Here is a 16653-nt window from a genome sequence, read left to right as displayed (position 1 = left end):
AACTATTATTACTCACTTACGTTTGCATGACGCAGAGAGTAATCCAGGTATTACAACCCTAGAGATACTGCTATTTTACCTTCAGCTGAACTTCCTATATATACACTGCAGAACCTCATCCCCTTTTCTACCTGTGTCATTAATATCAATGTCTACTACAAGCTCTGTAGGAAGAAACCCAGCTAGTCAGGCAGCAACTCTGTAGAAAAGGAACGGGTGGCCTTTTGGCCTTTCTTCAGACTGAAAGTGGGGGGGTGTGGGGGAGGATCTGGAGATAAGAAAAGGCCTGACAAAGTGTTCCGACCCGTAACGCCAGCTGTTCCTTTTCTCCAGAGATGCTGCCTGACCCGCTGAATTGCTCCAGCACTTTGTGTCTATCTTCTACCACAAACTGACTGTTTGCCCTACCCTTTGACAATGTTCTGCAATAACTGCATCATTGACACCAGCATCAGGAGACAACACAGCATCTGGGAGATAAATTTGTGGTAACAGAACCTCCTGTCTAACCCACTAACTGTGGCATCTCTTATCACTATAGCTCTGATAACTCCACCCTCCCCTGCTGAACATCAGAAACCATTGTACCACAGATTTAGCTGCTGTTGGTTTCCTCTGAAAGTCCAAGCTACTACCAACAATATTCAAAATGATGTATGTTACTGAGAGGAATGGCCAGATCAGATTGTAATGATCAGGTGGGAGTTTGTAAGAATAATTGAGACTAGAGTGAACGTACTAGGCCTATTATAGTGTTCCTTGATGTTATAAATTAATTAAAAACTTGTCTGTTCTTGTTTTTCAAATGTACTAACATCGGTGAATACGTGTTAGATAATACAGCTTTTTACTGGCTTGTTTCATCCGCTATTGGAAGGATATTGATGTTTGCGATTGGTATACTTATGGTTCATAGGATTCCCAAGAATTATTACATTCATATTTTTACTCCCATGTCTCCTTATGGCACAGGAGCCTATATCGGCTCATCGAGTGTATCCCAGCTCTTAGCAATCCCTTTCCCAATTAAATTTCCCTTGAATTTATTCTCCAGACATTCTGATCAACTCCCTGCCCGATTATTACTACTCACCCATGCACCGTGCAATTTGGAGTGCCCAGTTAACAGGAAAGCAGACTATTATCTAAATGGTGGCCGATTGGGAAAGGGGGAGATGCAGCGAGACCTGGGTGTCATGGTACACCAGTCATTGAAGGTAGGCATGCAGGTGCAGCAGGCAGTAAAGAAAGCGAATGGTATGTTAGCTTTCATTGCAAAAGGATTTGAGTATAGGAGCAGAGAGGTTCTACTGCAGTTGTACAGGGTCTTGGTGAGACCACACCTGGAGTATTGCGTACAGTTTTGGTCTCCAAATCTGAGGAAGGACATTATTGCCATAGAGGGAGTGCAGAGACGGTTCACCAGACTGATTCCTGGGATGTCAGGACTGTCTTATGAAGAAAGACTGGATAGACTTGGTTTATACACTCTAGAATTTAGAAGATTGAGAGGGGATCTTATAGAAACTTACAAAATTCTTAAGGGGTTGGACAGGCTAGATGCAGGAAGATTGTTCCCGATGTTAGGGAAGTCCAGGACAAGGGGTCACAGCTTAAGGATAAAGGGGAAATCCTTTAAAACCGAGATGAGAAGAACTTTTTTCACGCAGAGAGTGGTGAATCTCTGGAACTCTCTGCCACAGAGGGTAGTTGAGGCCAGTTCATTGGCTATATTTAAGAGGGAGTTAGATGTGGCCCTTGTGGCTAAGGGGATCAGGGGGTATGGAGAGAAGGCAGGTACGGGATACTGAGTTGGATGATCAGCCATGATCATATTGAATGGTGGTGCAGGCTCGAAGGGCCGAATGGCCTACTCCTGCACCTAATTTCTATGTTTCTATGTTTCTATGTTAACATCATCTCCATGAATTTGGCATGAGAAAGAAGTCATGTTAAGTCAAGAGAGTTTATTGTCATGTGTCCCAGATAGGACAAAGAAATCTAGTGCACCTGGAGCTAACCCATGACCTGTCAGACAATATGTAAATTCCACACTCCTGGAGGTTAGGATTGAATCTTTGTCATCTGTTTGACATCTTGGGACATCTGCGGCACAATTGAAACAACATTAGCTCTCTCAGCTATCCCTGTGGTTCGCCAATAAAGGTTGCAATTTAATACTGAATTGGGAGGCAATCTCAAGCCCACAACTAGAGTTTGTGGAAGGCTTTAATGCTTCTGCAGCCTGTTGTCCATCAGAGATTAAGGCTGGCAAATTGATTGAACACAAACTAATGTTAGCTCAGTGAATCTCTGAACCCTCAGTTGACAAGTCATGTTTCCTTCAACACTTTCTTATTACTAAGTCTTGTGTATTGCCCATATCATCTGAGCTAAAGTTGGAACTGTGGTGATGTGTTTCAGGTTGCGTTACAGAAATGTTTAATCTAAAAGATGGATTTATAATGTTGAGAGACAATGTATTGGATTTGAGTAAACATTACTTTTACTGACCAGTGTGTTCCCCAAATTGAAAGAAATGTAGTTCCATTCAATTTAAAATATATTAGTTATCATTTGGATGACTAAATATTTTGGGTTATTCACAATGTTGTACATATTTCACAACTACCAAACAACACCTCCATATTGTTTGGAATATTAAGTAACTGGCCCATGTGCAGGCGGGACAAAATTCCTCTTATTTGTAAAATCTCCTTGCAGTAAAACCGCATTAATTATGTGATTTATTGTCACGTGTACCAAGATAAAGTGAAAACTTTGTTTTGCATGCTACTCAGGATAAAAAGCAAACATCCATCCACGATTATGATCAAAAACTACGTGAGTACAATATGCAGAGCAAAGAGAAAGGGTGTTCTGCAGAATATTGTGTAATACCTGCAGAGAAAGTTCAGATTTTCAAAAATGCAAGGTCTGCAATGAGGTGGATGGGGGGAGTTCAGGAATGCATCTCTTAGCTTCTAAGAATCTGATAACAGCAGGGGAGAAGCTGTTCTTGAACATTGTGCTGTGTTTTTTTTTCAAATGGAGCATAGATAGCATCATGTGGTGGGGTGGAGGGGAAGGGGAGAAAGGTCACTTTGCATGATGCACTGGGCTGCGTCTATAACTCTTATTTTCTCACAATCTCGAGCGGAGCAGTTACCAAACCAGTCTGTGATGCATCCTGATAAGATGTTTTTATGTTGCATCTTTGGAAATTGCAAGAGTTGATTTGTGTCATGCTGTATTTTCTGATTAGTTAGAGGTATTGGTGTGCATTCTTGGCCGTAATGACAATTGTTTTGAACCAGGATAAATTGTTGGTAGCATTTACACCTAGGAACCTAAAACTCTCAATCATCTCTACTTCAGCACCATTGGTAAAAGCTGGGGCATGTACACCCCACAGGTCGATGACTGCCCCAATGATGCTGGAATAGGTGGTATCGTAGACTGTGAATATTGTTACCCACCGCAGTTCCTTGTGCTCCAAATGGCTAATGGAGTTTAATAGTGAGATTAAACGAGTACTTACCAGTACGAAGTTTGATCTGTATTTTATGAGGAGTTACGATGAGGGATTACGTGAAGAACCCACCCAGCGCGCAGGCGCAGCATACTTCCAAGCAGCGGTGTGGAATCACAGGTAGACACAATATTGAAGTAAAGATAGTAAAGATTAATGAGACATCAGCCCGAGTTTGATCTATACAATGAGGGTGGGAGCGGAGGGCACGTAATCCCTCATCGTAACTCCTCATAAAATACAGATCAAACTTCGTACTGGTAAGTACTCGTTTAATCTCACTATTTTACTTCGGAGTCACGTGAGTGACTACGTGAAGACTTCAAAGGTCTGTGATTTCAAACCGTGTAACAGTTATATCACTCACTGCCGAAAGATCATCGAGGGAGGAAGTGGTATCTAAAGACCAACGAATTTGTTAGTTTTTTAAAACAAAAATGTTTATTTAACAATAACAAAAATAGCTCCCCTGGGCTTTAAATTATAAATTTGCGGATTCTAAAATTTTCTCCGCAAAGACGTCCTTCTCCATCAGCGGTTTGTGGTAGAATTTTTGGAATGTCGATTCCCTTGACCATCCTGCTGTACTAAGGATGTGGTCTATGGGAACCTGCATCCGTGTCGCCGCTGACGTGGACGCTGCCCTGGTTGAATGGGATTTAAAAAACATCCGTGTTAATCCCCGCGGTATTTAGGACCTGTTTCAACCATCTAGATATTGTCTGGCTGGTAACCCGTCCAAAAGGCTTTTTATGGCTGACCCATAAGGCTTTCTCACTCCCTCTAAGTGTTTGGGTTGTGTCTATGTAATCATGTAGGTGGGTCACAACACATAGCCTAGGTTCTGGAGGGTAAGCCCGGAAGATTAACGGAGAGTTGGATATACCTGGCCTGCTCTGTTTAACCAACCCCGGCATGGTAAAAGTAATGGAATCTGGGGTGGTCACCATGTAGTCCAGTCTTAATTGATGCAGCGACTGAACCCTCTGAGCAGAGACGAGCGCCATGAGCATGAGGGTCTTGATAGTGGACTGCTCCAGGCTCAAGGATCCCACCGGAGGCCAACCTCGAAGGTGTTGCAAAACTACACTAACATCCCACACATGGGTGTATCTAGGTGTAGGGGGTTTGGTATTATAAATCCCTTTAAGGAGTTTGATAACCAGGGGGTGGGATCCAATACTATGATGTCCTGAGGGCATAAGGTATGCGGACAGGGCGCTTCGTGCTGCATTGATGGCACTGTAGCTCATCTTTTGGTCATGGTGCAAGTGGCCCAGGAACTCCAGCACGTCCGTGATTGAAGCTGTCTTGTAAGATGTCCCTGCATTCAGGCAGTACTGTTCCCATTTCCTGATGTAGGTCAAGTACTGTTTCTTGGTAGAAACTCGCAGGGATGCCGACATGGTGGTGATTGTTCGTTCTGATAACCCCAATCCCTGGTAAGGTCTGTTCAGAATCTGGAAACCAGGAGGTTCAATTTTTGATGGCATGGATGGCTTATGCCAGATACCGGGTGAGTCAATAGTTGTGGGTGGCTGTGAAAAACCATAGGTGACTCTACCACCATGTCGTGGAAAATTGGGAACCATGGTTGGGTAGGCCAGTCGGGTACGACCAGAATACCTGAAGCTGAGTCAGCTTGTATTTTCTGGAGTACCCGACTGATGAGGCAGAAGGGAGGGAAAGCATAGAAAAAGAAATTTCCCCAGTCCAGCGTGAAGGCATCTACCGCTGCTGCCTCTGGGTCTGGTTCCCAAGCCACATACATGGGTAGTTGGTGATTTAGTCTAGATGCAAACAAATCTATATCTGGCGTACCGTATTGCTTGACAATTCTAGCAAATATTTTTGGGTCTAACATCCTTTCGATGTTGTCATTGAATTTTCGTGACCTGGTGTCCGCCACTGAGTTTAGCTTGCCTGGTAAGTAGGCAGCTGATAGCCAAATATGTCTCTCGACGCACCATTGCCAGATTATAGTAGTCAATTTGTCGCATGATACTGATTTTATGCCACCCATGTGCTGGATGTAAGACACCGCCGTTGTGTTATCAATCATAACCCTGACATGCACATGCCGCATATCGGATGCATATGCTTTTAGCCCATAAAATGCGGCGAGCATCTCCAAGTAGTTTATGCCAAGTGATTGTAGTAGCGATGCCTCTGAGTTAGTCCATCTGCCACCTGTGCTGGCTATAGAGTTAGTAGCTCCCCAGCCTAAAGCACTGGCATCCGTAGTGATGGTTATGTTAGGATTGGTGACGGCGATAGGACTGTAACTGTGCCAAATATTATCCACCCACCACTGAAGTTCTGATTTGGCTTCAGCGGGTAAATCCATTTTACGGTCATAATGCCCCCTACTTAGACGTAGTGCATGTGTCCTTGCTCTTTGCAAATTTTGATAATGCAAGGGCCCATATTGAGCAGCTGGGAATGCTGCTACTATACTACCAATGACTCTGGCTACGTGCCGTATCCTTGGTTGCGGTTTTGCGATTAAACTGTTACAGGCTTCTGTAAGTGTAACTTTTTTATCTCTAGGCAGAGTGACAGTCATACGGATAGTGTCAATAGTGAAGCCTAGGTAATCCATGTTAGTAGTTGGCTCCAATATTGATTTATCTGGGTGTAGAATAAATCCCAATGTTTCAAGGAGTTGTTTAGTGGCTAAAACTCCTGCGACAGCTAGTTCCCTTGTTCTCCCTAATATGAGAACATCGTCCAGATAGGCCACGACTAAATGTTTTTGTTCTCTCAATTTTTTCATGGCCACTTTAAGGATTTTGGTAAATAATCTGGGAGCTGTCGTTAAACCATTGGGTAATGCTCTATACTGCCATAGTTGCCCCATCCAGATAAATTTCAGATATTTGTAATGATCCTTATGAATGGGTACTAAATAGTAAGCATCCTTGATATCTATGCTTGCCATGAAGTATCCCTTGGAGATCAGTTGTCTGGCAGTGACAAACGTCTCCATTTTGAAATGTTGATACTCAACAGACTGATTAAGTGATGTCAAATCAATGATAATACGACATCCACCATCTTTTTTAGTTTTGAGAAAGATATTCGATACAAATTCCAACGGCTCGTGTCTGGTCCTTTCTATGATGCCTTTGGCCACGAGCCTGTCTAGTTCAGCTTGTCCTTCTACCTTCTCTAAATCTGAGGGAAGGAATACCCTTTGGGGCATGTGCTGAACTGGCGGTTCTATGCCTGATTTGAATTCAATTTTGTATCCACTGATACTGTTGAGAATAAACTCGTTGTTAGTAAGGGAGCACCAAACATGTTTGAAGAACCTCAAACGCCCTCCTGTTAATACAACACCCTTTGTCTGTGTATGTCGACAGGAACCAGACCCACCTACCTCCATGTTTATTTCTGGGAGCGTTTCCGATGGGTTTGGCCCGAGGGTGTCCTTGTTGGTGCTGCGGTGGGGCGGCGTATCTTCCCACGGCTCCGCCCTGGGCCCCGCTCTAAAAAAGAGCTCTGGGGGTAGTGGGAGGCGGTCACCAGGCTTTCACCAGCTCTGTACCTACTGGTGGATGCCGAGGCGTGCTGCCAACTGGGTGTCTTCACCCTGCTCGGTCCTGGCGCTGCCCTCATAAGGCCTACAGGTTTGGCCGCCTCTTCCAGTTCCTTGAGCTTTTTTGCCAAGTCTGCTCCGAATAGCAGCGCCTCCCTTTCTGGCGCCGGAGCTTTGCAGAGGCCCGCATATTTGGGGTTGAGGGCAGGCCTGATGTTTTCACGCCGTAGGTTATTGAGCTCGTACTGTGTGTTACACATTAACGCCAGCACATCCTGCTGGGGTGTAGAGAGCTCTGCGTCTCCGACGGACCGAGCAAAGGCGGTAATGGCTGCAGTGTGGAGCTTCAGGATTCGTTGCATTTTCACCTCCTGAGTCCTGATCTGCTGCCCCAGCTGGTTCCATATTTGGCCGTTTACGGTCTTTACCCGCAGCGCCTCGCAGTTTTCCGGCGCTGTATAGGTGTCAAGGGCCTCCTGAACGACCTTCTCCTGCAAGGGCTTGTTGGAGAGCCTGATGATACTGGCCGCCATCCTTGGTGGTAGTATCATCCCGGTCGTCGGGCGCGCCGCGTACTGACTGACAACACCCAGTAGCTCTTCTTCCTCCAGCTCGCCCGGCATACTTGTGCTGTCGTCCGCCTGCCCTTGTGATAGGCCAGCCCAGTCCTGGCCTCCCTTGCTGCCCTCGAACAGAGAGGGAACAGAAGGGTGTGGCGACGGTTTGGAGGAGGCCAAAGCCCGTCCTCCTTGGAGATGCCTAGCCCGCATCTCCTCGTCGAGCATCTGCTCAAGCAGCTGCCTCATGCAGCTTAAGCGGCCGTCTCCCCGTTTCGCCGGTGGAGAGCGTTCCCGTTCCTCCGACGAGTCGGAGGTCACCGGCCGGTCTGTTTTGCGAGTTGCTTTCCTCCCTGTGCGGGGCGTCGTAATCGGCGGCACAGGGAGCGGCTCGGCTTCGGGTGTGCGGGAGCGTCGAAACAGCTCCTCCGCCGCTGGTGGCTGCCGCCCAGATATTGACCCCTCCTCGGGTGGAGTTGGGCAGGCAGTCCTCCTTGCTGGTCGCTTTCGAGAAGCCATTCTTTTTCCTCCGTTTAGCGACTCTGTAACACAAAAGACACTTACCTGAGGTCTTGTCTTTATGCTGCCGCTGGAGAGCCTGGCTCCAGCTGCTGCCGCTGTTGCGCTGCTGACGTAATGCCGCGCCTGCGCGCTGGGTGGGTTCTTCACGTAGTCACTCACGTGACTCCGAAGTAAAATTCAGATAAAATAGACACAAAAAGCTGGAGTAACTCAGCGGGACAGACAGTATCTCTGGAAAATAAGAATAGGTGCCGTTTCGGATTGAGACCCTTCTTCAGACATTCAAGAGTCTGAAGAAGTGTCTTGACCCGAAACTTTACCTATTCCTATTCTCCAGAAATACTGTCTGACCCGCTGAGTTACTCCAGCTTTTTGTGTATATTTTTGGTTTAAGCCAGCATCCGCAGATCCTTCCTACACTATAATTAGTCATTTTCCCAGGGTACCAGAATCAAGAACTAGAGGGCATAGGTTTTAGGTGAGAGGGAAAAGATTTAATCGGAACCTGGGAGGTAACTTTTTCCACACAGAGGGCGGTCTGTTTATGGAATGAGCTGCCACAGGAAGTAGTTGGGACAGATACTATCGCATTCGACAGACATTTGCACCTGTACATGGAAAATAACATTTTAGGGGGGTTTGAGCCAATTGTGGGCAAATAGGACCAGCATAGATGGAGCATTTTGATCGGTATGGACAAGTTAAGCCAAAAGGCCTTTCAGTACTAAGATTCTTGCACCTTCCTTTTGCTAACATTGAGGTTGATATTGTTGTCATCCTTGTGCACTTGTTTGACCACAGCAGTAAATATCTAGCTTGTAAATGACCTTTAGGTAAAAGGGCCTAATTTGTCAATTCTACCCCAAAAGATGAGAACCAAACAAGTTAAATCAGGTTTAATCAATTGAAATTGATATCATAGTGGATGGGATCAGGTTGTGAATACATAATATCCATATTTGCATGGCAAATTTTGCGAATGCAAACAAACTTCCTAGTTTTTTGTTGGAACAGTTATCGAGTCATGTAGACATGGGTATGATGCCCATTTTAGAACTTCAGGACGTAGATCACTTTATAGATTCCAAACCAAGTGGTACATCAATGCCGTGCAACAGGTGAAATGTTAAACTAAGGCCCATTTGTCAAAGGGAAGACCTAAAATATCTTGTGAGAAAAGTTTGTCAATTGAAGCTCCTAACCAGTCAATATCACTGAGCAGTATTTATTTATTTTTTTATCTCACTGCGTAATTATGTAATTATGGTTGCTGTGTACGCTGGCATTGCATTTTAGACATTGCAAGGTTTTGGGATACAAGCTGTGATTTGGTTTCTGATCAGAACTTCTATTCAGGGCAAACACTGGCATTTGCAAACAAGGAACAGCAACACTTGAGAAACCTGTTTCCTGTCCCAGTTTGGAGCAAAATTACATGAGGGTGGGTGTCTCCCAAGTGCTCTGTTGTTTAGGTGAGAAACATAGATTTAAGAGCCATAGAAAATAGTTTTGATAATTGGTAATTATCAACACACATCAGTCACACATTCGCAGTATTTCCCTCACTGGCCTCTCGTCAGAAAGACCTGTAAATTATCCTGGCACCATTTATCTTCACAATTTACATTTTAGGTAAAATACTTGCCCTGATGGCAAAGTCCTGACATTCAATTTACAGGTCTAGAGCTGCCAATGTTGTCTCAAATAAGAGTAAAACGTGAGAGGTAGATTGGGGCAGGGACGGTAAATCAATGAAGCATATAGCACATTATATCTAAAATTGTAGTTAGTGACAATGAAAGAAGATCCAGGCCCAGGCCGATCACTGCAGCCTTCTGTACTCAACCCTGACATTAGATGTTTCCTGGAATCTGCACACAATGTGGAAATATCAAGTGTTTATCTCAACTTTAGCTGAGACCTTCATAGCAGTTTTGGTTACTTAGTGCATTGCTTCAGGTAAGCTGGGCTTTGCCTTTAAGTTAATGCCTTTAAGTTATTAATTTGTGGGGTTTAAGGAGCCTCGGGGTCCCATGTGCAGTTCCATATCAATACCACAAAGGACAAAATGTTTTCATGTCAAAAACTGCTGGCAGCCCTACCTGAGGCCTTTGCATCAAAATAAAGCCTGAAGCTTCATTTTAGATACGTGAATGTACAATCTAAACCCATCAAAATGTAAACTAAAGTGTACCTGTTCATCACTCAATCTAACCTGTTATTTTGTGTGTTGCCTGTGCAGGTTTTAAATGAAGAATGTGATCAGAACTGGTACAAGGCTGAGTTGAACGGAAAAGATGGCTTCATCCCAAAGAACTACATTGAAATGAAACCACACCCGTAAGTTAGTGCTGTCCTTGCTGTCTCCAAGTCCAATTGACGGGGATCAATATGATGCCTGCATACTTGGGGCAATATTAGTAACTACATAATTTCCTTGCAACATTACCCCTATTTCTCTCCAACATTGATGCCTTGATGTGGATTTCTTGATGTCCTCTCCGTTGTGGATATGTATCAGGCATATTTGAATTACATTATCTTTAGCTGGATTTAATGATGTCTGATATGTTTAATGTTTGCCATGCTACACTTAAGCATTATGCCAACAGTTGTTAAAGATAGTGTATCTTAGACATGCAGGCACAAATGACAGCATTGTTCATCCTTGTGCAATTCAGCACAGTGACTAGTTTGCATTCAGAGTAACATCAACCTCTTCCTGACTCTCTGATTGTAAGTTATAGCCCAGTGATTAGAGGGAGGTGGATGTAAACCAGGCAGTGTGAAATGTCAGCAGGTTATGCCAGTGAAATGCTTTTCCGCTCAGACAAGGTAATTGTACAGCGAATGGCGGTTTGCAATTTATCTTATGATTGGAAGCTTGGAGATGGATCTAATTAAGATAAATGAGAGCACTAATGTGATTAAAACAAAAGTTCATTAGGACAGTGGCACAATAATTTAATCTGAAGGAACAAATATAAAATGAGAATCTTGACAAAGTTAACGTAAGGCTGTTTAATGAAACTAGGATGATCTATTTACAGGCTAAGTATTAATATAAATCTGAAACTTGCTTCTCTAAAGGAAAATGGATGCTAGGGGCAGCAATTTGATGTTTTCTTGGTTGAGTTCAGTAGAATTTTGGGTAGGAATATTGAGGGATTTGACCAAAATAGACTTGGTAAGGACACCCTGCATTGAGTTGAATACAGATTTGATAGGAATATTTTTTTTTAGATGGTGAAAATTGCAAAATAAACATATACCATTGTAGCACAACAGTGCAAAATGTATGTGATATAATTTGAATGAACTGCTACAGAATCTAACATATTAGAAATATATTTGTCATCACCATATCTATACCACTCCTTGCACCTAAGTTGCGCCCACTACACTGGTCTGTCTTCATAGCAAAACGTCCCTTCAAATATTTATTCAGTTCCCTTTTACAAGTTCCAACTGCACCCTTCTTTAAAACTGTGCATTCTTGCACATGCTGTATAACTTTTCTCAATACAGATCTGGTGCTTTTAGTTAAATACATGTTCACTGGTTGCTGATCTGTCTTTAGAAACAACAAGTAATTCAAATATAGATTGGAATGGCAGAGAGAGCGGTTTATCAACTGAGATTATCACAGACCCTGCGAAGAAGACAAATAGGCAGAATTTAGTAGACAAGTAGACAGTCAGCTTGCTGCCACGTCACCTTTTTTCTTTCCAATGTTTTTTCTTTCCATTGTCCTGACTATTTTCCATATTCCTAGGGACACTGGTTTCTCAAATGAGCATCATCTCCCTTTTAAACAGTTCCACTGGCTTTTCTCATCACTTCCTGCTTCTTGCTTTTTCTCAAGCTCAGAATTTAAATAATTAATTCCCATGGATAATGTTTAATTCAGCTCTATTTCTGGTTGGACAAACAGATTATGGTCAAACTAGCTTTACGGTCAGAAAGAGAAAGTTTAAAGGACATGTGTGAGAGAAGTTTTCTACACATATTAGTGGGTGCCCTAGATACACTTCCGGGAGTAGTGATGGGAGCAGTTACGATAGTAGCATTTAAGAGGCTTTTAGATGGCCACATTGATATGCACGGAATGGAAGATTATGGATCACGTGCAGGCAGAGTTTAGTTTCGAGCTAAAAGAGGTGCGGAGGGTGGGGGGTTTGACCCAAGGTAGATGGTAGACACAAAATGCTGGAGTAACAGCGGAGAAACAGGTGCGTCCAGGTGGGGCGCAGGGTAGAGAGGGGGTGGGGAGGGTTTGGTAGTTAGCTGTAATTGGAGAATTCTATGTTTATAGCGTCGTGTTGTAGGCTGCCCAAGGTGAGGTGTTATTCCTCCAGTTTGTGTGTGGCCTTACGCTGGCAATGGAAGAGACCCAGGACAGAAAGGTCTTTATAGGAATAGGAAGTAGCGTTAACATGGTTAGCAACCGGGCCAGGATATAAGCATTCTGGCAAGCAAATCTGTTTTGTCCATTCCTCGGTACCTTGGAAAAGGTTCTCCCGCAATTCTGTTGGGTGAGGATTTTTGCCATTTAGAGTTATGAATGAGGCAGTTTTTATTTGCAAGTCAGGATACTTAGTGACTTGGAGAGGAACTTGCTGGCACTGGCATTATATAGATGTAGGAAGGAACTACAGATGGTGGTTCACTGAAGATAGAACCACTGGAACATAGAAAATAGTTGCCGGAGTAGGCCATTCGGCCCTTAGATCCAGCACCGCGTTCAATATGATCATGGCTGATCATCCAGAATCAGTACCCTCTTCCTGCTTTTTCCCCGTATCCCTTGATTCCTTTAGCCCTAAGAGCTAAATCTTGAAAACATCCAGTGGATTGACCTACTGCCTTCTGTGGCAGAGAATTCCACAGATCACAACTCTGGCTGAAAACGTTTTTCATTATCTCGGGCCTAAATGGCCTACCCCTTAATCTTAATCTGTGACCCCTGGTTCTGGACTCATCCAACACGGGGAATATGATTCCTGCATCTAGCCTGTCCAATCCCTTAAGAATGTTATATGTTTCTGTAAGATACCCTCTCATCCTTCAAACGTCCAGTGAATATAAGCCCAGTCGATCCATTCTTTCATCACATGTCAGTCCCGCCATCCTGGAAATTAACTTGGTGAACCTACGCTGCACACCCAAAACAACACGAATGTCCTTCCTCAAATTAGGAGACGAAAACTGAACACAATACTCTAGGTGCGGTCTAACCAGGGCCCTGTACAGCTGAAGTAGGACGTCCTTGCCCCCATACTCAAATCCTCTCGCTATGAAGGTCAACATGCCATTAGCTCTACCTGCCTGCTTACTTTCAATGACTGATGTACAAGGCCACCTAGGTCTCGTTTCCTAATCTGACACCATTCAGATAATAATCTGCCTTCTTGTTCTTCCCACCAAAGTGGATAACCTCACATTTATCCACATTATACTGCATCTGCCCACTCACCCAACTTATCCAAGTCACCCTGCAACCTCATAGCATCCTCCTCGCAGCTCACGTTGCCACCCAGCTTTGTGTCATCCGCAAACTTCAAGGTTTCATGGTCAAGGTCAGTTTATTGTCACATGTACCATTTAAGGTTCAGTGAAATTTAAATTACCTTACCGCCATACTAAACAAAAAGCAACAAGACACACAACTACATAAAAGTTAACATAAACATCCACCACAGTGGATTCCCCACGTTCCTCAATGTGATGGGAGGCAATAAAGTCCAATCTTCCTCTTTTATTCTCCCGGGGTCGGGGCAATTGAACCATCCGCAGTCGGGGCGATCGAAGCTCCCACAGCCAGTGGTCAAAGCCCCCGCGTCGGGGCAGTCGAAGCGGTGGGAGTGAACCCAGGCAAGGGATCCGCTCCGATGTTAAGTCCGCGCCCCGCGGTGGGGCTCACGACAGTCCGAGGCGGCTCCCAGGTCCAGTGATGGTAGGCCGCAGAGCCCGGAGAATGTGATCCGAAAATTGATCACATCTCCGGGAAGGTAGGAACCTGAACAAAAGGAGCCCCTGGTGCATTCCGATGTGGTTAAGGCCTTGTTTGTATGTGGACAAAGACTTCCTCATTATCTGATGGAATCCATACACAACTAAACATTGCATTTATCGGTAAGAATCCCAAATTGGGTTTTATGATTGTAGGAAAGTGAAAATAAAATAAACAATGCTGGAAACCTGAAAATCCCCCCAGAAATTGCCAACAAAGTTCAGCAAGTCACGCAGCATGTGTGGAACGAGAAATAGAGTTAACATTTCAATTTGAAGACCTTTAGTCAGAACTGAGAAAGAGACAGAAAACCAAGTTAGAAAACAAGTCCTCTGCTTCACCCTTAGACATTAAGGAAACTTGGGCATCAACATGCTCCTTGTAGGGCTAATGGAGCCTATCCATTTCTGTTCCACCAATACATTCACATGGCTGAATTTGTCCTCACATTGGACAAAATCTTCACCTCCACTCACTTTCTCCAGATCAAATGTTCCTTTGGAAACTCTCACTTATTAATGTGACAACTGGAGATGGTTGTGTTTAAGTTAATGTTCTGATGTCTTCTGCAGCAATAGGCTGGGCTAAGGTCCCAAGCCTCTGGCAACCACAACCATTTTCCTTTCTGCTAGATATGATTTCACCCTGTGCAGTTTCATAGAGTCATAGAGTGATAGAGTTTGGTAACAGGCCCAAATTTCCCACTCCGGCCAACATGTCCCAGCTGCACTAGTCCCTCCTGCCTGGGTTTGGTCCATATCCTTCTAAACTTGTCCTATTCGTGTTTCCTAAATGTTGGGATAGTCCCAGCCTCAACTACCTCCTCTGGCAGCTTGTTCTATACACCCACCACCCTTTGTGTGAAAAAGTTACCCCTCAGATTCCTATGAAAAAAAAATTTCCCCTTCACCTTGAAACTATGTCGTCTGATCCTCGATTTCCCTACTCTGGGCAAGAGATTCTGTACATTGACCCGATTTATTCCTCTCATATTTTCATACACCTCTATAAGATCACCCCTCATCCTCCTGCGCTCCAAGGACCCTCTTGCTCTAGCTCAAGCTCAGACCCTCTAGTCCTGGCAACATCCTCGTAAATCTTCTCTGAACCCTATCAAGCTTGACAATATCTTTCCTTTAAGATGGTGCCCAGAACTGAACACAATACTCTAAATGCGGTGTCACCAACGTCTTATTCAGCTGTAACATGACCTCCCAACTTCTATACTCAATACTCTTGACTGATGATGGCCAATGTGCCAAAAGCCTTTTTGAACTCATTATCTACCTGCAAGGGACCATGCACCTACACTCCTAGATCCCTCTGCTCTACAACAATCCCCAGAAGCCTACCATTCACTGTGTAGGTCCTGCCCTTGTTAGGCATCCCAAAATGCAAAACTTCACATTTCTCTGTATTAAATTCCATCAACCATTCCTCAGCCTACCTGGCCAATCGATCCAGATCCTGCTGCAATATTTCACAACCATCTTCACCATCTGCAAAACCACCCACTTTTGTAACATCAGCAAACTTGCTAATCTTGCCCTGCATGTTCTCATCCAAATCATTGATGTAGATGGCAAACAGTAACGGGCCCATCACCGAACCCTGAGGCACACTACTAATCACAGGCCTCCAATCCGAGAAGCAACCTTCCGCCATCATCCTCTGCTTCCTTCCATGAAGCCAATTTACTATCCATTCAGCTATCTTTCCTTGGATCCCATGCGGTCTAACCTTCCAGAGCAACCTACCATGCGGAACCTTGGTGAATGCTTTACTGAAATCCATGTATACAACATCTACAGCTCTGCCCTCATCGGTCTTTTTGCTCACGTCTTCAAAAAACTCAATCAGATTTATGAGACATTACCTCCCACGTACAAAACCATGCTACTATCCCTAATCAGCCCTTGCCCATCCAAATGCCTGTACAACCTATCCCTCAGAATACTCTCCAGTAACTTCCCAACTACAGATGTTAAGCTCACCGGCCTATAGTTCCCAACATTTTCCCTGCAGCCCTTCTTGATTAGAGGCATAACATGCGCCACCCTCCAGTCTTCCGGCACTTCTCCTGTATTGAAGGACGACTTGTAAATTTCCTCCCATTCACATTGACTTCAATTTTACTTTGGTTCCTTAATACCATATTTGGTTAAAAGCTGCCTTGATGGCTGCCGGAGATGCAATTTCTTTAGGGCCATTCTGCTCAGTGTATTTCTATGGTAATGTTGTTTGTAAGAGCCCTATTTATAGTGTGGCAAATGCTGAAGTTCTCGGTGAGCTTTAGATGGTGCAGAAGATTGAAGATTCTTTTGGTAGGTTCCTTTTGACAAACATCAGTAAATATTCTACTGCTTTCACACTTGTTGCTATTCGTTCATTGTGCAAGTGAAACCTTGTCACAAAGATCAGCAGTCTACAGTAAAATGGCAATAATGGATTTTGGTTATAGCAGACCAAATCCTATTGTACCAGCCCC

At 44.1% G+C, this 16653-nt stretch overlaps 1 protein-coding gene across 1 annotated transcript in view; it reads left to right on the top strand.

Annotated features, from left to right (window-relative positions):
• The window catches only part of LOC129708324 (growth factor receptor-bound protein 2), a 119061-nt gene that overhangs the window by 76546 nt on the left and 25862 nt on the right, over positions 1-16653 (top strand). Inside the window, exon 2 of the mRNA XM_055653997.1 lies at positions 10395-10492. Coding sequence (XP_055509972.1) covers positions 10395-10492 — 98 coding nt within the window. The remainder of the gene's footprint in view (positions 1-10394; positions 10493-16653) is intronic.

Source organism: Leucoraja erinacea, chromosome 23 (genome assembly GCF_028641065.1).
Source record: "Leucoraja erinacea ecotype New England chromosome 23, Leri_hhj_1, whole genome shotgun sequence".
Lineage (NCBI taxonomy): Eukaryota > Metazoa > Chordata > Chondrichthyes > Rajiformes > Rajidae > Leucoraja > Leucoraja erinaceus.
Note: the sequence above shows the minus strand (reverse complement) of the source record. Positions and strands in the feature narration are given on the sequence as shown.